This window comes from Lepisma saccharinum, chromosome 8, assembly GCF_977018435.1.
Source record: "Lepisma saccharinum chromosome 8, izLepSacc3.1, whole genome shotgun sequence".
In the NCBI taxonomy this organism is placed as follows: Eukaryota; Metazoa; Arthropoda; class Insecta; order Zygentoma; family Lepismatidae; genus Lepisma; species Lepisma saccharinum.
The window spans coordinates 83081745-83106031 of record NC_139236.1 but is presented as its reverse complement, the minus strand read 5'-3'; the positions used below and the strand labels follow the sequence as shown (position 1 = coordinate 83106031).

The following is a 24287-nucleotide window of genomic DNA, read 5'->3' as shown; positions in this document are numbered from 1 at the left end:
CAACACCGACACCTTCAGCGTGTTTTGTACACGCATCGACATAATCGCAGTTCCCGCAAAGACCTTGCTTGGTACAGGGTCAACGAAGTCAGTAATAAGGTGTGTTTTATACAGCATATTGATGCACGTGTAGATTGAACTGTATCTTCTGCAAATATGCTGTATAAATAAACAAACTGCCTGAGTACTTGTTGAGGTCAGTGTACCATACACGAAAGCCTGATGGCTTCTGAACTGCGTTCCCAACCTCCCGACAAAAGCTGTTTAATCTGTGAAATTATGCTAAATGCTGATAAATTGTTCTAGGGTATAAAAAATAATAATAAATTAATATTGTTGATAATTAGTAAGAGTAATTTATTATTGATTGATTTGGTGTTTTAAGTCCACTTTATGCACAATAAGGCTAATCGGGACTGGATCTACAGTTTAAAGTGGAATCCGAACCATTGGGCCGTGCCTCTACCGGGTATCGAACCCTTGATTACAAGGCGACGACACTACCACTGCGTCATCGGGGAGGCTCCCAGTAATTTATTATTATAATTATGTTTACGATGATTGTAATTTTAAATTATGCATCTATTTTCCGAGATGAGTTCAACATTGAACTACAGAAAGTTTGAGATCGTCGACTACAAAGCGGGACATTTGTTCTATTTGCGCCGCACAACTTTATATCGATTCTTGTCATGAAATGTTACTCGCGAGGTAAACGGGAGAATAAAGAAAAGATGACGAGGAGGGCGTGGTTGGAAAGGCATGTCCCTAGACCGGAAATAAGATCTGGATATCGTTTTATTTTTTTTAATTTCTGAAAATATGGTTCTTTGAAGCTAAATTTCTCTCTCCCAGAGGAGAAAGTTTGCAAATTATGTTAGATTTTCTCCATTATGCAAACACAGTGTGCTAGGTGCTAACGATACTCAAATTGTGCTAATTTAACATCATTAGGGTATACTTCAAAACAACTTGCAGCTAAACTTTGTGGTTTGAGTCTGCGTCTTCTTGTCCTCTTTTTCATTACCTGAGGCGCGGGGGGCTAGGTCCGACTGCCGATGTGTCGAGGGGAGCTCCGGCCGCATACCAACCATCGAAGGGTCCTTCGAGGAAATTTGTTGTGCAGGTCTACGTGTGCGGCTCTCCCATTTAGCCCCGTTGTTTCTTGGTGCACAGGATATCGAGGTGGTGGTCGCCGTCTATGTTATCGGTACGTCTGCCGTCATGTGTATATTGTACAGCTTTGCTCGGAAACAATAACTCGTAACGTAAACAAACATTTAAATAAAACACGCGCGTGCTTCGCGACACGAAATCAGAAGAGTAAACTTCTGACAACTATAGGTGGGTTTCATGTGACGACGTCAGGATTCGCACCGCCGCAATGTTCGCGGCCAAGTTGTTTGTCGTCTGCAAGGAAATACCCACCACATAGCGTTCGTTACACATGTACGCTGTACCAACTGTACTTTTACCAACTGTACTTTGTTGGTATTGTGTAAAATTTACCTTATTTTACTTCGCTTCTTGTGCCACTTTTGGCTGATTTGCAAAGATGGGGATGAGTGATGATATGATGAAATTGATGAAGGGACACTCACAAACATCCATGCCCAGGCCATTGATTCGAACCCGGGACCCCTGGCGTCGTAGCGCGATGTGCTAACCATTCCGCCACGGGGGCCGGCTGTACTGTGTAAAATGTCTGTAACATTGCATAAAATTAATGACAATGTCGTGCCATCTGGAAATAGCGGTAATTTTTCATATGTTCAAACTCTTTGCGCAGTTGACAGATAAAGATATGGAGAAAAATCGAAGTTTGCTGTGTAGATCCATATGAACCGGGGCCTAAACCTTTGGCTCTGTAGTTCACGTGTGTTTATTTACTTGACCCAGCTACCTGGAATCAATTTGTTTTCGTATATATTAGTGGTTAGGATACTGCTTGAAATATTTACATCCAGTACAGATTAACTGTAAATTCGAAGGCTCCGCCATCATCGTCTGTTTCCTTTTAAGGTTTGTTCAAGTGCTGTAATTTAAAATGTTGAGGTATCGAGTCCTCGGAAAATTCGAAGATAAACGTGAGTTTCTGTTAAACAACCGAATACTGCACAGTGCCATAGTAAACAAAGTTGAAATCTCCCTCCCGCCAGCTTGAATTCCGCATGTTTAGAAGAACCGGCCTCGATCATGGCTGCTCTATCCCACAATGCAACAGTTTGTGACGTAGGTGAAACACACCTATACAGAACGGAACTCCAACTGGTGGCTGGGAATCAGCGATCAGTTGAATTTTCTTCGACTGAGATCGGGAATTTTCCAGTCACAAGGTACCGAACGTTGTGGGACGAAACATAATGAGCGTTGGGTACACCACATGTTGCCAAACGTACTGTGAAGCGAGATAGAAGAGTCTTCTCGGGCAACGATATTGCCAGCACCAGAAATCAGCGGAGGTTAGTGGTACAACTGCATACGTGTTCCTGAACGATGACGTTTCCGGAAGAACCACCCACAGGTCGGAATGCAGGCGGAAACACAGTCATATAAAGAAATACAACTGGCAAAAACAGAAGTACGCTTGGCAACGTTGCTTCGGGAGAGCGATGTTACCCCTTCAGCATTTACTTCGCAACTGAGTTTGTTGACACCCATCGGACCACACGCCCCCGAAAATGATTGGGGGAAAGAAAGCGCCAAGAAATAGCCATCAAGGTCAACCGCCAATTGGAGTTGCTATCAGTATAGGACCTCTGGCAGGAAATCGCTTGTAGGTGGTGTGTGCCACACAAATAAGACGACGACTTTTTCCCCCCCATGGAGGCAAGCAATATTTTCCCAAGGAAGGCCACGAATATATACTTCGAAATTGTGGCAATATTTGGAAAGGGAATAACATTATTTTCCTTTCCAACGAAAAAATCGCAATGAACCAGATGAAAATTTTCACCATTCGTTGTCAAGAGGTCGGGGGTTGCCTCCCTCCCCCGCTGTATACGCCAATGCTCGCCGTATTGAAGTCTGAGAGACATCATACTTCAAAATAGCAACTGTTAAAGAGGAAGCTGTGTGCGTACTTGAGTTTTTTCTAAACTAAGTCTAATTATCACAGTGCAATGATGTCACAGAACTTGCAACATAATGTTATTCGGTGTTGGTTCAAGTTTTTCCAGCAGTTACACCACAAATGACGACGAGCGTTGGAAGGAAATTGATCATCATTTGGCTCTATTACTACAATTTTTTTAGGATGCTTTTCATTTTCTGTTGGAAATCTTATTTTACAGGTTTGAAAATTATAGTCCACGAAAACTCTGGCAATAGGCTACATAATATTGAATCATGCCTTTTACATATTCGTCGAAATCTATTGAAAAAAATCATAATTACTTCGACTACTTGGCCTCCTCGATGGTGTAGTGGTAACGTCGTCGCCTTGTAATCAAGGGGCCCCGGGTTCAATAGCCGGCGGAGACACATAGTGGTTCGGATGCCACTTTAAACCTTAGGTCCAATCTTGATTAGCATTTCTGTTCATAAAGTGAATTTACAATTTAAACTCTATCGGCTATTCTCTCAACTGCGTTGCACAAATTTGACCATTACATATTATTTGACATCAAGAAGCACTAAGATGAATTTACATTAGGTACATTTAGCATATTTTTAAGTTATAGAAAGTTCTCTTCTCTTACTAAAGAACATGTGAAATAAAAATGTTGAACGCTACGCTGATGTATTTGACTTCTACTTGAGGAAACCACAACAAGAATTGTACTTATCTCTTGTTTAAGTTCTGGTAAACGTTATGAAACCAGAGTGAAAATATCCTATTGTTCTCACTTTAAACTACAACCTTTGCAATCTAATATTTATAGTTCTCTTAAGCAATCAAAAGAAATTTCACGAACGATCCAGACTTCTGCTGTTTCATTGGTTTGTTTTCTTAAATTCCTGAGGTTCTTTATCTACAGGATGCAAAGGTGTCTGCATGGCTTCTTGAGTGGTTTATTATGATGATAATCTTTATTCCATTGTTGCTTTTCGTTATTCCCGTCCAGGTATGATATATTTAATTTAGCAACACACTGCTAAAAGTCGTTAACTACAATAATATGTTACCAATTGACTTCAAATTTTATAAATTAAACATATAAAACTGGATATATAGTTTCAAATAAAAATCACATTCACAATAACTTATAATACTAATCATAATCATATTCTATAAACACCCAAAATCCAATTCGATTTAAATAGAGTAAGTAATTGTCGATATCCTCCAAACCATACCTAATTGTTCAATAATTATTAGGCTTGATTTCTTTCACAAAAACAAAACGAAGTTTAAGTTGTGTATTCTAATCAAGCAAGGTTCAATTTTTATTAAATATTAAATACTTTGTAATACTGATCATACAAGGGAAGCTTTGGGGCGTGGGAACACTAAGTAATTAATTGAAATATATTATTTGTTAATTTGACAAATGTTTTAATTAAGCTTCAACATTTCAATTGCAACTTAATCTTCAATTACTAAAATTTAATAAAGTTATTAATAATTTTTCAATAGTTCTTATTTCTTGTAAAGAACTTTATTTTGTAAAACAAATATTGATATCTGAGACAGTTTTCAACCATGTTATAACAAATATCAAGAACATTAATAATATTACCTGGAAAAATGAAATTCATTTTAAAAAATGAAGAATGTCTGTAACGTTTCGTAAAAAATAGAATTTACTCTATAACTATAGTTGTTATTGTTATGATACCGTAATTTAACTAGATAAATGTTAAAATAGTACCAATAAAAATGTTTCTAGATGTTAATTCGATAATATTTCGGGAAAAAAACATTTAAAACAAGTAAGAATTTCCCATTTCCTACAAATCTGGAAATTTTTATGTTGGATTGAAACGGAAATACTACATACTTTACAAAATAGAGATGAGATAAAACTGCATACCCTTCACTCATATTCATATTGCATATTTAATACACATTTCTACTTTAAATAAATAATGTTTAGTTAAGAATGATCATTGCAGGAAGTTGTATCTACTCTGTTACAAAGACATCGTAACGAAAATACCCATGGTGAGTACTTAAAATCATTAGACATAACATATAACGAAATATATAAATACATATAATCTTTATATATAGCTATATATAAGGGTACTAATCTGATATTCCCCGGAAGAGATTTCTTCATATTTGCAGAAGAAACTACTTACGATAATAAGTTCCTGTAGCATTGTCTAACATCTGGAAGGTGTGTTGTGTGATGTGGGAATGTTTCATAGCGGAAATTCATGTTTTTTGTTGAAAATTACTTCTCCGACGGACAATAGCGTTGTGATTGTGTTTTGTTCATGTTCATTGGGTATCCAGTGTTTCGAACTGTTTGTGTTTGCAACGAAAGTTAGAAACATGACGTGTCGTGGATGCGTGGTGAAATTCGTACCGGGTGTGGAAGATCCAGTGGATTTTTTAATTTAATTGAACACGGGATCGTGAAGGAAGGAAAGAAATGTCGAAAATGTGGCAGTGAATGTAAGCTACTAGTTAGACGGAATGGGCTGTGGGTATATGCCTAATATGACGTGTCGTGGATGCGTGGTGAAATTCAGGTAAGTTTTCTGTATCCTGAAAACGGATTTCTTCAAATTTAAAAGTTTGGGGCTCATTTGGGGGCAGGTGACTCCGGCCAATTTCTAACAAGCCTTTAACAGGGACTCTATAGAGAAAGCCGGGTAGCCGGAGCGGAGGCGGGGCCGCGGTAGCGGAAGGTCAATTACCCCAGGGCGGAGTCCGGAATCGGTGGGAAATTTGGACTCAAAAATTTCAGTTTAAAATATCCCACCGTTTCCTGGACGGATAGCCCCAAAAACCATTCACGAATAGCGCCACGAAACATTTCAATTTTCTTTGTAAAACAATGCGAAAAAGTTTATAATATATAAAGGATCAGATGAGCGTTGTTCACGGGTATTTCTTGGGTTCCGAAGGTTGAAACACTGCATAACGAATGAAAATCGACAAAACAGAAGCACGACGCGCGATTATGTAGAAAGGTGTACGCGCCGCGCCATATTGTGTCTCAGGCAAGCGAAAAGACTACGAGAAAGAAGTATTCGTAATGTGAAAAACTGCAATTACTTTGATTAAAAAAACGTGAATATACCTTAAAGAATGTTCCGCGAAGCAGATAGGTAAGTACAAATGTCAAAAATTGACAAAACGAAGAAGTTATAGGTGTCCGGTGAATATTAGATTTTTACCAAATCAAGTGATAGTGTGATCTTGAACAGTAACTTAAATGTGCCTTTCAATTTCGGAACTGCTTGTTCTTTTGATTTTAAACTAAGATATGCCCATTTACCACCTCTTTATAAGTTTTATTCTGAGATGTTCTAAATTTTCGGTTTCAGTAAAACTTTGTTCAATAGGATGAAATCTTCTTTAACCTTTAAATAATTTTCAATTTAGACAAGCAAACTAAATTAATAATTATACGCATATATAATATCATCTTTGCACTTTCATACGTAATTACTAGCGCTAAACACACAAAGATTATTTGCTAGCTACACCCCAGACGAATAACACATTTATTATTATTATTCATATCCATTCGGGTCATATTTTTCATTCGTACACTAATGCACTTTTTGTTAATACAGTGTTACCAAACATGTTGACATGTTTGTCAGTTAATCTCTCGATTAAAAATAATTTAAAAAGTAATACTTTTAATCGCCTTATGATTGATTGATTGATTTGGTGTTTTAAGTCCTCTTTATGCACAGTAAGGCTAATCGGAACTGGACCTACAGTTTAAAGTGGGATCCGAACCACTATGTACCTCCACCGGGTATCGAACTCGGAACCCCTTCATTACAATGCTAATCACCTCATGAATCATGTACTTAAATGACAATAACATTTAATATATATTTTTTCCCCCATTGTAGGTGGACTATACTGGAATAATAAAATTTTTGGACGACGAAATCACCGTAAGCACCTTAATAAATAAATCATATTCAATGAATTAATCACTATTTACAATTATTATAATTTTACAAGCTTATAAACATAGATATTTTCAAGCATAATATTCTGTACTACAACATAACAGGAATTCACGACAAAGCACAGATATACTGAGATATAATATTAGCTTTGAAAAATAAAGGTGCTGAAATTGTATTTTTTTAAAGACTGTTGTCAAGGAAGTCAAATGATAATTGTTATACGTAGCCTACATAAAATTCTGTATCAAATTTTGTATATCTATATAACTAGTATTCTTTAAATATATTTTTTTTTCTATACACCGATACAACGTTAATTTTAAAGTGTATAAAATATTTTCTGAATCATAGCAATTTTTTTTTAATAATTCAATTCGAATAACCTTATAACTTTTATCTAATTTCCTATTCTAGTTTACAAGTACCGTTCCTGTATAAAAGATATACACAACTAATATTATTAATTGTATTTTTTTTAGATAGAGGAAACCATAATTATGGATACGGATTTAGAAGTAAGGAAATTTGAAAATTCTACTTCTCACTTAGCGTAATTTGTCAGTTGTTTCTGTTTGCATGCATTAGATGTAATCGGAAGTCAAATGTAAAAGAAACAAGTATAGATGTGGCAGTATGGCCACTCTACGACCATGATAAAATTCAAGTATAATTCCCGGTTTTCAAGGCGAACTTTCAAAACATTCAAGGATACAAACAGATAATTTCTCTACTTCCACCTTACGTATTACGGCCTCTCACCACCCTCACACATACATACACAAATATATTAATATTAACAATATATAAAGGGCCTGTGTGATTCCAATATATCCAAAAATTATAATCCAATTTAATTAAACGGCATATATATTTAAAATATTTTCTTTGAGGTGTGGATTTTCATACTCATTTCACATACTCGGACTCGAAATACATCTACTGTAAACGCAAGTTACGAATGTTACGTGATATACTAATTACGAAAAATTGTTAATTGTGTAAGATTTTTAAACTCAAATTTAACTAATCAACATCAAAATATCTTATCTTAAAGTAATATCTTGTCTGTAAGATAGATTGTTCTCCAAAGAACACACACACAAAATAATAATAATAATAATAAAAACGGACAGAGAATTCTGTTTTATTTTTATTTTACACGCAGCTATCTTGTCCATCATCGATAAAAATAAATGTGATCTGTGAGAAATTTGCCTTAGTGCACTTATAAAGATGTATAAATTCAATGGGGTTTGGATTAATAATAGTTGCAATTTTCACATCTACGGAGAAAAATTCACGCAGAATTCCCGGAGCCAATAATTCACTCATAATTCCCGGAATTCAAGGAATTCCCGAGTATGTAAGGTGTTTCTATTAATCAATAATATATTTTCGTGTTATGACCCCGCCTTTCTACACTGTTACGGTAATTTGATGCAAAGCATGAAGGACGAGATGAAATTAATGAGATGACAAACACAAAGCAACACCAATGTCTGGGCTCGGAGTGAAACCCTATAGTTACAAAGCAAACTTCCAATTGTATCACTAACATCATTTATCTTTTATTATCTATTTCTTCACTAAAATGTTAAATTATTTACCTCTTACTTCAAGGAATTTACACATAACATTAATATATTATTCACAATAGTATAGTATAGCATAGTTTCAATATCAGGGTCCTAAAATGTTCATGCCAAATATTATTAAAGTGCTCATCGTATTCAGCATTCGTATTCCCTCCCCACAACTCCCACTTTGCTGGGCATTAAAAAAAAAGAACTTCAAAGTATAAAAAGATCGCGAAATGGCTAAAATACATTGCAAATAATAATAATAATTGGCTACGTCATTGATCATATTGACAATTTTAGAAACTTTAAGAATCAAGGATTTTTATATTTCAAAATGATATTATTTAAACTTTATATTTTACTGTAAGTACTAGGTGAAGGCATGCGCTAAAATTCTTGAATGGTGCTTATTATCTTGCGTCGCTTTTCTGTCACTTTTAGAGACCGTGAAAATGAGGAAGAATAATAATTAGATTAAATTTATGAAAGGAAATCTTAAGGAACACCGACGATATGGCCTTTGAATCTTTGAATAGTAACAAACAGTATTATAAATGATTTGTTTAAATTTATGAAGAGCTTAGCATTGATACCTATACTTTTGTCTTTTCAGGTGGAGGGAATCCATTACCAGGCAACCTTGCAGATACTGCCGACAGAGGTAAGCCAGTATCAACAAATATAACATGCTTTGGAGTTTCTGAAAAATAGTATTTGCTGATTATCTTATGTCACGATCACAAATTTTAAATAATTAAAAAAAAATATTAGAATAAGTATCAATAAGTAAAGATAAAATATCATTGTCTTAATGAACTTACCATTTCACAACTGTACAGAGGTCATTAAAGGAACCAACTTTTCTTAATAACAATTTTCAGTCCCGAAAGACGGAATTTTATGCTGAACGTAATATGCAAACAACGCAGCAAAGGATTTTCACTGGAATTACTACACAGAAAATGTAAAATTTATCTATTAAAAATCAAGTAGTTATTCGATTGGTATGTCCAAATAAGTCTCATAGTAAAGTGAAGTAGATGTAGGTAATTATTCAATGCCACAAAAGTCTTGAACACCAAGTCTTGTTCTCGTGTCGGTCTCGATACAAAATCGCTACAGAAAAGTTATGTAAAATATGACACATAGTCACATGTTATACAGTAGCAAGATAGTAGTGTGTTGTTCAAAATGTCAAAAAATTACATTAACAACCTGCGAAACACAACCGAACATAGCAGCGGCTAGGGGGCAGTTGCCGCCGCACTATGGCCTCTTAATGCTACGCCTTGTCTACCAAAAGAAAGTAAACGACCCGTGTCCCCCTTGTTTTGGCATACAATCGCCGCTACTGCAACCAAACATGGAATTTGTGAAGTCAATGAGCGTAAACAAGGCGGAATAACCTAATTGGACTAATATAGTCACTTGGTATTCCTTTCCACTGAGCATTCTAGCGTTAAAATATTAGTTAATGCTGTGCGCTTTATTATTTAATCATTTGCAAATATTGTGAAAGTCCAATATGTTAAAGATGACTCAACTTGTATTTAATATTTTCTCTTAGAAACAGTTCCTGAAAGCCTGAACATAATAAAGAATACAATAGCTTATGGAAAGCCTCAAGGAAGTACTAATAATGATGCCATATATATAGTAACAAACGAACAACCCACTGATGGATACCCAAACTATAACCTGTATATGATTCCTGAGAATGTCTACAAGGGTAGGTAAATTATTTATTATATTTTTAGACATTTCCTATGAAGGTCTACTAAATATCATCATTATTGCATTGCAAATTGATAAAGATTATTGTAATTAACGAAAAATTAGAACACGTTCAAAATTTGTTCACAACTCAAACTCTTAATAGCTTTCATTGAAACAGGTCTCGGATTGGAAATTCGATAACACTATAAACCAATAAGGATTGTGGTGGGGGAAAAATAATTTCACTTAATGTCAGTAATCACATGCAATTCTTCATTAATTATTATAATAATACTTACCAATGTAATTTTGCTTGTTTACTTAAAACCTACTTATGCTCTGATGGGCTAATTGGGATTGGGCCTACAGTTTAAGTGACATCCGGTGCATCCACCGGGAATAGAACTGGAACCCCTTTATTATAAGACAACCGTGTTACCACAAATACATCCGGAAGGCACGTACACATTCAGTAACAAAGACGTTAATGAAGAATTAATATAGTGCATCATCAATTGTTATCTCTGCTAATTAGTGCACGTCAACATTCTCCCCCTTCCGCTTTCAAATAAACATATTTTGCTGGATTATATTGTAGAAAGTGTGGCTCGTTTCCAATTATATTTTTTCAAATCAATTTTTAAGGAAAACTTCTGATAATTTATATTAAAACATGAAACCTATGATTAAATAATCAGTTTCCTAACAACAATTTCTCTTGCAGCTAATGCTGATCCCAACCATCAAATACTGAGGAGTTTTGTGAAAGTGACAAACGTATTACCATTACCTAATGCCAACAGCCTGGATTTCATACGCATTAAATTCACTGAATTTAACGAAAACCTTCCACAACCAATTTCGAACGAAAGTATATTAACTCAGGATCAGTATAAAGGTAGGTATGCAAGTATCATAAACCAAATATTGATGGGACATTTCTGAAAGAGAAGAATACTTGTATATGCAGTGTCCTCTCATTACTCAATTTAGAATTAAAATTATTCTTTCTCCTTCGTAGTTGAACGTTCTTAGGAGCCGAGTGCATGCACCATAAATCTATATCAAATACGATTAAAATCTAATGTACAATGTTCACAAAGGAAAATTAATTACCCACGTATGAACGCATAGATCTCATCTTACGACTTTGATTTCCCATGTATGAAATAATATCCATAGGAATCTGTAGCCAGGATATGGATAGAATTGGCATCCGCACTAAGCCAATTATCCTCAATATCGACCTGAGACACTCACAACGAAGGGGCGGGCCATTGTCTATCTCGACTAGCAGCTTAGCTTCACATCGGCAGAAAACTATTCGTGATTCCATTCTAAAACCAGCAACAGAACTTCACATTGGCAGAAGTATGTTCAGATCTACTCCAAAGCTAACAACTTAACGTTGTATTAGCAGAACTGTCCTCCGATCCTTCTCCAAAAAACAGCTGTTCAACTTCACATCCGCTGAACTACACCGCCTTGAATAACGTAGTGTAGAAAACGGCAAGGTTCTGGGCTCTCTGGTTGGTTCCACTCGAATATGATACCGCTAGAGGCACTGGTGTCGGCACAGCTGCATGGTATTCGTCTGCTTATAATGGAAGTAAATGGAGTTTTCGCTGCATCATCAGGTTCTTTTACATGAAGCATTTCTATGAATGTGATAATTGTTATGATATTTGGTACAGTGGTTGCGAAGATATAACGAACATTCTAGATAGTCGACCACGACCTGTTATCGTTACTTTCATTAATAATACGGGACAAAATATACGCGTGAAATGCTCTTGGTAACTAAATTTTTGTGTATGAATTTGATTCATTATTATCATCATCATCATCATCATCATCATCATTTGTTTTAAAAATATACACACTGAAGCATTTGTAGTTTTGGTCTCTTTTCTTCCGCTTTAAACTAATCGCGGCGATGATGATAATGATGATGATTGCATGAAACGAGAAGCGGAAACCCAAAAAACTTCCTTAGTGCCATCGACATGAGTAAGGAAACTGTCAGACCAATGAAACAAGCGACACGGGATGTTCCCACTGATGTGACTATTGACACAGACACTTCCAGACTGTAAAATAGCATTCATTGCGCATGAGGGTCCAAACAGCAAACGACACGTTCATATGGCGTATTCGCTTGCTACATGTTACTTCGGTCTGAAAGCTCCTTAAAGGAAGGGTGGTCAGACCAAAGCGACGCGCTACAGGGGGAGTTCCCAACTAAGTGACAAGCGACATGGTGCCTTCAGTCTATTAGCAAGCGTTTGATGCTAATTATGCGAACAGCAGATCTAGGCGACACGATAAACCGCATGTTACAACCACACGTGTTCGCTCAAACTGGGCCATTTCTTCAATAGCTTGCAACATGTTGCCGTTGTGTGTTGTTCGCGCATGCGCGATGCAATGAGTAAGACGCTTAGGGAGATTGCGCACCCAAGCGGCACGCGACACTTACCGTTTGAGGATTTCACCAACCGAACGCTGACCTGTGCTGCCCGTCATGCTGCTACAATGTGAAATGTTGCTCTTGATTGGCTTGTTTCCAAGCGACATGTGTCGCGTGTCGCTTCGGTATGAAAGTTGCCTTGGTCAGAAGAACCAGTGTCGCTTTGGTGTGAAATCCCCGTATCGTTTGTCGCGTGTCGCTTTGATCTAAAATCTCCTCGAGGAAACGGTGCAGTCAGAGCTTGTGTCTCTACGGTTCGAAAGGCTGCACGGATTACCAACTGCTCGCTTCCAAGCGACACTAATGGTTTGTCGCCTCGGTATGAAATATCTCTCAGGATACTATTTACATTCTAATAACATAGAAAATAAACTCTAGTACACAATCCAACACCTGACGTCCGGAATACATTGCGATGTTTCTTCTTGTGTTACGTATGCTATTTATTTATTAATTTAATTTTACTTTTCTTTCCAAATTAATGCCATTGCGTGACTGCAAATCACTCTACAAATATAACTGTTTCCATCAATTCACGTACCGCCTTTCAAGACAAACAAATCTACACAATATATTCCAAAAACTAACTAATGACCGTGTGCACGAACGAAGATCAAATTTTAAACTCGGATCGGGAAAGGATCACTGGAAAATTCCATTGCACGAAGACGGTTCAACACTTGATCGCGATCTAGGAACATGAAAACGAGTTTATCTTCTGATCGGCCATTCGCCACCGTTTTGGTGTCTGATCCTGGTTCACGATACTGACGCTTCGACTGCAGGCAGTTGTTTTTTAATATAAAAAGAGCGGAAAGTGATATCGAGGGCGTGCAAACGCTAGAGATGTTGGATGTACAATGCTGATAATTCGAGAAATGTGTAAAGTAAACTAAAAACTGCCAAAATAATAATAATAATTTGTGGTTCTGTGGTGCAAAGTCGAAATGTTTCTAAATACTGTACTTTCTATCCCAGACACAAAACATGTGCAACTGCAAGGTAAATTAGAACAGAGCAATGTTACGATATTGCTACATGGTGTTTGAAATGTGATTGTATAAATTTACGAAAATACATGTTACTGGCTATTTACACGACACGACAATATAAATTTATAAGAATTATGAAATGAGAAAATCAAATACTTACAACAATACAGTAATAATAATAATAAAATATCTTTATTGAGCGGGCGAGGTTCAGCGTACGCTGTTCTCTCGCGAATGCATTTTGTAAGGCATTGAAGTCCCTTAGAAGAAGGTTCCATGCTTTCTCCTTATTCTTTTGTGTTGTGCTATCAGTTCTTTTTTAAGATTATTATTTCTTTACATCCTACTACATCCTTGTACTCGTCGACAAGGTTGATCAGTACATTTCTCAAATTCAGATAAGTTTGCGGCCCGACTTACTTTCTTCTCCTACGTTGATACTTTACCACATCACACTACTCTGTGGGGTTCTTGATTGTCATTTGTTTTAGCCAACCAATCAGGTATAGCCTTACAAATTAATCTCGGATCAGTTGAACGGAATCTTGTGAACGTCGTTTTTCGTTGGTGCAATGCAAATCTTTAAACCAAGTTCGTATAGAGTGGATTACAATTGATCTCGTTCATCTGAACTTCGAAATAATCGGCGTTGGTGCACGCGGCCATCAGTCGCATTACTTTCATAAGAAAATTAGCAGCTGTGCTGATCGCACTGCCATCTATGTTGTCATCCGTCTCAGGAACCAGTTTCTTGGGTCGTTTTCCACACTACGTTATTCAAGGCGCTGTAGCTTAACTATCATACTCTCCCATTCTAAACCCAGCGGTTTAACTTCGCATTCACAGATCTATCCACAGATCCCACTCCAAAACTACGAGAAGCTTAATTTCGCATTGGCAGCTAGCACCTCCAGCTAACTAGGATCAGGGATCGCGACTGAGGGGAAAAAAACAAAACAAAAAAAACACTGATTCCGGAGGTGGTTCAATTTCTGTGCGAACTGGAATTGGCCTCTACATAATTTCAGTTTCGGTACCCCGAATTGGTTTACTGCGAGGCACATTAACAGGTCACTGAAGTTAAATTTTTGAGAGGAAGATTCAGTTCGGGAGTACCGAAATATTTCGGTTCAGGTTATAGTTTCAGTCTTTGTGTAATTAATTAGAGCACATTTAGTTCTGGTTTGATCGGTGTGGAATAGAATGTGAACCAGTTCAAGAAACCAGTTTTCCTGCGTGATGAGGTTGAAGGTTTTCATACCTCCCCGCACGATCGCTGTTTTGTTTCGTGATCTGTTGCTTGTAGGTTACTGACGTCAGTGCTATCGACTAGCGGGTTGGTGTTGTGGTGCTTGCAAAAGGGAAGGTGGAGGAAACCGTAGTGGAATGTCTGGCAATTGCAAGCAAGGTTCGCTGCTTGGCAATGTGTATTACACCACCCCGTCATGATCTATCATCCGCACAGGCAAATCGTCGCATTTTCAATCATATCCAGTGTTGCCAATTGTATTCGAATTATATGGTATACTAACTCTGGCTAGGGTGTTCATTTTTAAATTTATACGTGCTGTTCCGTTCTTTCTGTCATAACAAGAAGGATTTTAAAAGAGGTGTTCTCTTACATAGATATATCCGTATATCCGTATTGTGCGTGCTTGTGAGCTGTGGCATATGAGAATTCAAAGATTTGAAAAAAAGAAAACGAATGGAGAAATAATTTCGAACCACACTCGGTTTATCTTAATTACAAGCTGTCTGGAATTATTGCAAACAATACAAGTACATAAACTCCTTATCGTTAGTTCCATGTATCAAAAACGTTGGAAATCATAAAAGGCTTATCATATAAATAATTAAACGAAGGAAATCATTTTCATTTAAACCTCTTCAGGAAGAGAATGGAGAAGTACAGAAAAAAAGTATTACAAAAAATATGTGTAAAACAAAATCAAGTATTTTGTTTCTGCGTGTAATTGTAATTAACATTGATCAATTGTGTTCATGTTTGAGTTTCTGTTAAAAGTCCACTTTATGCACAGCTACTAGACCTACAGTTTAAATGGAATACAAACCACTGTGCCTCGACCGGGTATCAAACCCGTGACGCCTTGATTACAAGGCAGCGACCTTACCACTTCGCTATCGGGGAGGCCATATTCTCGCAGCACGCATATTTCAGCATTCTACTTTTCAAGTGAGTCATAACCACCATGCCATATTTTTTAACATTTCACAATTTGGTTAGATTTCCGATAGCTAAGCAGTACACAGTTTCCAGTTTCCTGGATTCTGAAACTTAAACATTGTATTTGTCTTTTCCGAATTGCCAAATTTTCTTAAATCCACATTACCATAAATAAGCAGCATATCGATTTCCAGGTTTCTGCTTCAGAAATTAAAATGTTAAATATGGCAACCTGGCATTTCTGTGGTTTTAGCTTCGCTATTTCGTTGCTTTCGTCTCCGTTGCGGAGTAGATATCACAGCGTGCTACGACGTTAGGGGTCCCGGGTTCGAATCCTGGCCTGGGCATGGATATTCTTTGTAATTGTTCCTTCATCATATTATTACGCATCCTCATAGTCGCGATTAGCCACAAGTGACACAAAAGCGACGCAAAATAACAACAATCAATGAATCAAATGAATAAATAAATCGTTTCCGCAGTAGCATAAATAACCGTTAAATACTCATTTTACTTCATAGCTTTAAAAATATAAAAATAACATGACATATCATTTAAAATTTTCAAAATCGGCTGTATTCAAAGTAAGACATAGGCAGCATACCGCTTTTCAAATTTATACCATCAAAAATTAAAACAAAATTTGGCAGCCCTGCATTTTTGGTGTTGTAAAACATCCCTATTTAGTCATATATGCAGTAGCATTAAGGTCCAGCATATAGATTTTCAACTTACTTGTTTAAAAATAATAAAGTTAGATATGACAACCCGGCACTTCCAATTATTAAAAACTTTCCTATTTGGCTGTATTCACGTTAGCAAAAATAACCAGCATTCCGATCTTCAAATTTCTGTCTTCAAAAACTGAGAGGTTAAAATTGACCCTGCATTACCAATTACTTTAAACTCTCCCCTCTAAGTATATTCAAAGTAGCACATATAACCAGCATATTGATTTTCAAGTTTTTATCTTGAATATATATACGCGTATGGCAACCATGGAGAGAGAGAGAGAGAGAGAGAGAGAGAGAGAGAGAGAGAGAGAGAGAGAGAGAGAGAGAGAGAGAGAGAGAGAGAGAGAGAGAGAGAGAGCGGGAGGGGGTGAGTGTGTGTGTGTGCGCGTGTTTTTTTTTACAAAATAGTTGAAATGTTTTATAAGTGTTCGATTTTATTTAATTCTTGCTTTCTGTTCAATAATTGTCAATAAGATTTCATACTTAAGTATATCATACTTTCATTCGTGTTTTATCTTCATTTTGAATATGTTGCTGAGGACCGTATCCATAATTGCTTTAAGGAGGAATGGGTAGATCCGAATACGTGAAAGAAAGAGAATATCAGAAATGCTATGAAGTTGATTGAATTAGGTTATTTTAGGTTGCTTTTCTGCCAAGTTTTTCTAATACCGACGATGAGGATGAGCGATGATGTGATGAAATTAATGAAGGCACACACTCAGAAAGAACACCTATGCACAAGCTGAGATTCGAGCCAGGAACCCTTTGCTAACCACCCCGCCAAGGCGTTTGGAGAATGCTGTCGGAGCATTAGATGTTACCACCAATATTATGGCAATATTAATGCTAGAGATAAACGTACAATTGTAGAGTTGCAACTTGTGGTCCAAAATAACAGAAATAACTTACGGATAACCCCCATCCCAACAATCAAGGACACATTCGATTACAGACAAATGTGTCACACAGTGCTTATTCTTTACATTCAATTCTCTGAAGTATTCAAACAGCTCTGTGTCCCGCAAATTAACAATGTTTTCAAATTTCCATTAATTTTCTTATACCAGCGCCATTGAAAAGACATGATAATTCTGTATAGAAAATAATATATTTATAAATTTAGTGTTGCTCATTACTATTATTATTACAATAAAGAACATGTCTAAATGTGCATTAACAAAAGGAAGATACATTTTTGTATCACGACTGCAGTTTGAAAAAAGTCGGGACAGGGATTAAAAGTAATGGACTGTCCCGAGTAAATCACTAAATCGGACATCTGATAGCCTTGCATCAATGATTATAAAACTAAAACTACTCATCATTGCAGACTTTTAGACAACAAACACATTCATTTATGCAAGAACAAAATTGAAATTTTTACAAATTTGCAAAATCGTTGATGTTATTTTCGTTGCTTTTTACAGATTAATATTTAAATATTTCATGGTTCAAGGGGCGGGGGCATGGCCCCCTCGGCTCCTCCCCTGGGTACGGGCCTGTCTGAAGTGGTGCGTACCAGAATGATTTTGCATGAGGAGCTTCGAGTTTCGGTTCGTCTGGGCCGGAGTAGAAATTGCCAACGTCAAATCAAGTTCGAGTCCGAATTACCTATCCGATTTCGGTCTGCAGCGACAAACCAGAACTCGAACTGAAATGAATTTCTGTCGCAATCCCTGGGGCCTGAGGGATGCACAACCAGGTTCCTCTGCAACTTTATCGCCAACAATCAGTGTTGCCAACCACTTTTGGGCAATGTCCCTACAGACGTAGTCAAAATGTCCCTACAACTGACCAAATGTCCCTACGCCAAGTAAAGCGACTGAAAAAACAACACCTCATGTGCATGCAAAAAAAGAAGATTAAAATATACACATTTACTTACCAAATCTTTCTGCTCGATGTTTCCACAATTTATGAATAACGTTGAGTCGTTTACTGTTGATTATGTTATTTGAAGTCATGCATGCTGCTGCTGTGAAGAGATAGATGTTGGTTGGTGATGCTGTATTTCCTGCAGTCTTCTTCACGTGCCTAAGAATTTATCATTAGCAAAGAATTTAACATTTCTGGTCCCATTTTATTTCTCTTTTTTGTTTTTGTATCACTTAACATTGAAAATATTCTTTCCGTTTCCGCGTTAGAATGTAATGTTAGTACTATTTTCGCGAGAGCGGAAATGCTTTAAAAAAAAGAACTTGCCTTCAAAGTTCTTGATAACCGATAACATGTTCCAAAATTCTGACGGAGCACCTTTGCACAATAAAATGTTTTTTTCGAACATTGAAAAAAGTCCCTACGTTTTCCCTCATTTGGCAAAATCTGTCCCTACGTGGGCAAAATATAGTGAAAAGTCCCTATTCGTAGGGACATGTTCCTAAGGTTGGCATCACTGCCAACAACATTTGGAGGCACGAGCTCCACACGACACGCCTGAACAGATGACACCGTGTAGAAGAGCAGAGCGGAGCTCATCTACTTTCGGCCATAGATTCCATTGGAAGATTAACTCATTCTCTTTATTTTTAATAAGTCTACAGAATTAACCTGAGCCAAGTTGTCACATATTGCGGCTACTGCATTTGATTGGCTAAATATAATTTAAAGTATATACGTATATATAAAAAGATAAATATATGTATAGTTAACTCGTTCGGTTTGACAAATAAAGATGGATCAATTGTAGAGCCAGTTAAGAAGGCATTAAAGTAAACTAGGACTTCATCAGTCAATATATTATGTATATAAGTTTATAATCATAACTCTTTTTTTTACATAACGAAAGTATAAGGTTTTATATTTAATAGTTGACATGTATTGTTTAATTTATTTAATTTACAGACATGCTTAATCTAAACCCAGCACGAAAACTAACCGAACTCTACGAACCTCCAGTGAAAATCAATGGAAAACTATACATTCCAAGGAATGTGACATTGGCAATACCTGGGGGCTGGGAAACTCGGCTAAATACATATGTTCCTGTTCCTCAAGGTACAGTATACATGCATTTATATCATAACTTAAACTAAAAGTATATTTTTCATAGATATTATTGGATTTCGTTTACTTTCAAGAATGTATGAACCGAAATGTAATTTAACGAAAACAGATCTGGAAAAAAAAATTCTCAATTGCAGCAACTAGGATAATTATGAAGAGATATAAAGCATCGGCAGAAACGTTTTCTCTATCACTCTAAAATCACTTCGTATCGTCAGAACTATGATCTGCTGTCTCACTCTTGAGCAGGTTAACTTCGCATAGCCTGTACCGTACTGTACTATCTCCGCTCTCACTCTAAAACTAACAGCCTAACTTTGCATCGGCAGAACCATATTATTATTAGTATTAGAAAAATGACTCCAATTTACTATTTTGCGTTTCATAAAACTGAATATTTGAGCAGACAAACATGTTTCCAATGTGAAAGCTTAAAGTGCCGCACATGCTTTCATACAAATAAAATGTTCATACCATTTACTTTGGTCTTCTCAATTGATTATTTTTTTTAGTGTATCACACGGTAGAAAGAGCTGATAAAAGTACCCTTTGATGCATTTCTGGAATCAACATTTTTGTGCCAATCGACACATATTGGATTCCGTGTTCAAATAATTTAGTAAGCTATGATTTTCATAATAATGTTACAAGCAAAGTTCTAGTTCAAATATAGTCTAAAGGTATAAACTTTTATATTTGAATTGCAGATAATGGATTATCAGAAAGAACTGTAAATCAACAGATCGTCACATTCGGAAGCCCAACAACAAATAGCAAAGGGCAACGTATGATTCCCATGCAGCATTATTTGTACGGGAAAAAAGGTTTGAAGATGAAACTGGTAACAGAAGTTCCGGATCCATCTAATCGTGGTAAACATTATTAAATATATTATTTTATTTCAACAAAAGTAAAAATATACAGATGTAAGTGGATATTAATAAGCAAATAAAAATAAATCAAACTGTTAGTTCAAAATTGGATTATTCAATTAAAATTGTCCTTTGTTTCAAGTGATATAAAATCTAGAATCGACGTTTGAGTATATGAAATTAATATGTAGCAAACATAATTACATCTTAATTGCTGTGTAAATTTTATACATACTCATAAATAAAATGTTATTTTACCTCCCGACCCTACTACAGAACTGCGAATAAAAATGTAAAATACAGCTCTTTCCAGTAATAATTCTACTAATACATATTTACAATATTAATTTCCTCTGTACCTTCAAAACCATACAGCTCCAAAGCCACACTGAGCTTTATTGTTTTTATTGAAGGGTTGCTATGCCCCTCAAGGTTAATTCCAATTCATTTTTGGTGTTAGGATCCCCGCATGTATCTGGATTGATAGAAGAAACCAACTTTACAATGATTAATAAACACAAAGAAAAACTCCTCAATTTTTAATGGGAGAATGTAGCATCTACATATTTCTTGAAGTACACATAAAATTCGTATTATTAACTAGTGTTAACACGTAACTAACGTAGCTGTAACTAACTGGTTTCAGTAATATTGGAATTGTTTTCCAGTGGCTAGCCAGTTGGATCTTGCAACCTCGCCTTTTGATGTATTAGCATTTGGTGTAGGACCTATGGTATTAACGCCCAGTGGACGTAAGTATCTTGTCTTTCTGTATAAGGTTTAAGGCCATAGCTAACATCGTCTCAGGCATGATTCATATAGCACTATTTTGTATGAGTAAATAACCGTATTGTTACCATTCGTCACCAACAACATGGCACATGCCGATTTTTCTATTTTCCAAAAGACACACACACACATACATATACATACATATACATACAGGGTGTCTCATAAGTAATAGCACAAACTGACACAGTTGAAAGTACACGATATTAGGAGCAAACATAGATCCGCAAAGAAGCCGTTTTCGAGATAATTGCGAATGTGTGGTTACAAGCCGCCACTGACTTCATTGTTTGTAAACGTCGTCCTAGTTGGTAAAATGCTAATAATGTGTGCGAATGTGTGGTTAGATTGCATTTTGTAAACGCCGAGTGCTTTACTCCTTGCGCGTTCCGAAGTTTGCTTTTTGTTTACAAAACAGAACATTTCGGAGAGGTGGCGTAGTGAAAATAGAACCTTACTGTATTATTAGCATTTTACCAACCAGGACGACGTTTACAAACAATGAAGTCAGTGGCGGCTTGTAACCACACATTCGCGATTATCTCGAAAACGGCTCGTTTGCAGACCCATGTTTATTGAGACTTTTTTGCTTCTATTATCGTGTACTTTCAACTGTGTCAGTTTGCGCTATTACTTTTAAGACACCCTGTATATACATACTAATCTGAAACAAAGAATAACGGACCATGTATAAAGACATGTGTGCAAAATATGTAAAATAGGCAATATATAAACAAGAGTGAAACAGTATAATGTGCAATGCTAATTGGAATGTTTGTTACAAGCAGCTAAGCCTTTAAGCATCCCAGAAAGTGCAGAAGATTTTCAATTCGTATCCAAGGCTGCTCCTGTTAATGATGCCAAGGACGTCCTCATTACCAAAACAGTGGATTACAAAGGATGGAAAACAATATTCTCATACATAGTGCCATTCAAAGATGTTTTGAGTAAGTATATTTTCACATTAATTCGTTGTTCTCTGCCCTAATAGGCAAGTTTCTCTGCAACCTACAGACTTTCCGATCTTGCGTCTTACGTTTCATGCATGGGTAGAATCCACTTATTGTAATATCATATTTCAACTGGTTTCATCTTCTTCCCGGATCCGTCTCTCGTTAACTATCTCTTCCAGCGCACCTTTTAGCACGCGGTTTCTACTTAGCGATTGTCTCAGTTAATTTCCCTTTTCTTGATCACTTCCAGCAATGCACTCATTTCGCCAACTCTTGCTAACAGCTTTTCTTTTCGTCATAGTCACATTTCAACTTCTATGAAAAACTCAATATGCTGACCAGGGCAGAAGTTTATTTTATTATAAAACATAAACTAAACATAACGTTTCAACCTTCTAGCAAGGTCTTCTTCAGACTCTGCACCAAGTACAAATGTAACAAGGTAGAAAACAGGACGATATATATACATTATACATTACTCCCCTCCAGAAAGTTGTTCTGTAACATTCTAGCAAGTGGCTTTCCCTTGTCAACTTTCTAATAGTCTGGAGGGGAGTAATGTTTGTGTATATATATCGTCCTGTTTTGTACCTTGTTTCATTTGTACTTGGTGCAGAGTCTGAAGAAGACCTTGCTAGAAGGTTGAAACGTTACGTTTAGTTTATGTTTTATAATAATAAAAAAAAAATTCTGCCTTGGTCAGCATATTGAGTTTTTCATATCATGGAAACAAAGCTTAATGGTGTTATAATTCAACTTCTTCACTGTCCCACGAAACCCTGGAGTTTTATTTTATAAAAAAAACTCGTCAAGCTTCAGTAAATTCCAAACTTGTCAAGACGGTACTCGATGTCTTGTCAATTGCATTAAAGCACTTTATGGCGTAACGGATTAATACACTTCGATTAATCTAGTGTCGAAGATAACGTAAACCTAGATTAATTTATTTATTCGTTTTTTTGTTCATATGTGTGAGTGATGTATGTTGGGTGCTCTCACAAATGTAAAGAGATTTATACTCAATTAGAAACTGAAATTCAGCAAACGAAAAACAGCATTTAGCTGTCTGTCACACTGTGAAAACCGCCATTTATACTCCATCCCTGCATAGCGGTAGAGAAAAGGGGATCGAGTGGCGCTTTTTCCCCTTCACGCAATCCCATTCCCTCTCACGTGTTCATTGGTAGAGCCGTCTCGCGTCACTACTTGCGCAGATACTTATTTTTGTTCGCTTGCTCCAGAGATACCCGGGACAGAGTATAGTCAATATGCTTAGTCACGTGCTGCACCCACAACATACGTAGCATGTATATTTTTTTATTGGTAGCAGTAAAATTTGGGAAGTTCTATAACTAAAAATCATTATTCTAGCGTTATTGCCTTAGGAGACAATTTCAATCTTTACTGTTGGTAATTCTACTCGACACACGCATTGCTCAGTGTAGCAGAAAAAACATAATTTATCACTAATGACAAAAATTTCTTTCAGCTCGATTGCCAGGATACGATGGTACTACAAATTCACTTGTGAGTGAGATAAAGAAGAGAATGAGCATACTTCATGAAGGTAATTCTACAACTCAACAGTAATAGAATAATGGACCTTTCAATCTGAGCGAAAACCGATGTTATTGACAGTATGATTATGTTAAGTATCTTGACAATTTGCCCCAATAAAACTTGATAAAAAAATTTTACATAGAAAAAAACAAAATTGAAATTATTACTGCTAAGAAGAAATGAACAATATAAACATATAATGTAAAAGTAAATCTGAGATAAAAATATAACTTCTTCATTGGCTAATAGCGTCATCTTAGAATTCGACAGGGATCAAACCTTTTGTTCAATTTCGTTTCCCTTTTGTTATGTAATTTAAGACATTATGTGTTTTAAGTCCATTTTTATGATCGGTTAGGCTAATCGGAACTTGATCTACA

General features: G+C 36.3%; 1 protein-coding gene and 1 long non-coding RNA gene across 10 annotated transcripts in view; one reads left to right on the top strand and one right to left on the bottom strand.

Annotated features, from left to right (window-relative positions):
• LOC145991227 (uncharacterized) overlaps positions 1 to 24287 on the bottom strand; it is a 140208-nt gene that overhangs the window by 46287 nt on the left and 69634 nt on the right. The window lies entirely within an intron of this gene.
• The window catches only part of LOC145991219 (uncharacterized), a 50707-nt gene continuing 30327 nt past the window's right edge, over positions 3908 to 24287 (top strand). For all 9 annotated transcript variants that reach the window (XM_083127169.1, XM_083127173.1, XM_083127167.1 and 6 more), the window contains exons 1-12: positions 3908 to 4067; positions 5059 to 5107; positions 6988 to 7032; positions 7530 to 7565; positions 9244 to 9291; positions 10198 to 10359; positions 11071 to 11244; positions 19572 to 19724; positions 20441 to 20605; positions 21274 to 21357; positions 22183 to 22341; positions 23837 to 23914. In XM_083127169.1, the coding sequence (XP_082983295.1) occupies positions 4020 to 4067; positions 5059 to 5107; positions 6988 to 7032; positions 7530 to 7565; positions 9244 to 9291; positions 10198 to 10359; positions 11071 to 11244; positions 19572 to 19724; positions 20441 to 20605; positions 21274 to 21357; positions 22183 to 22341; positions 23837 to 23914 (1201 nt within the window). In that variant the 5' untranslated portion in view covers positions 3908 to 4019. The remainder of the gene's footprint in view (positions 4068 to 5058; positions 5108 to 6987; positions 7033 to 7529; positions 7566 to 9243; positions 9292 to 10197; positions 10360 to 11070; positions 11245 to 19571; positions 19725 to 20440; positions 20606 to 21273; positions 21358 to 22182; positions 22342 to 23836; positions 23915 to 24287) is intronic.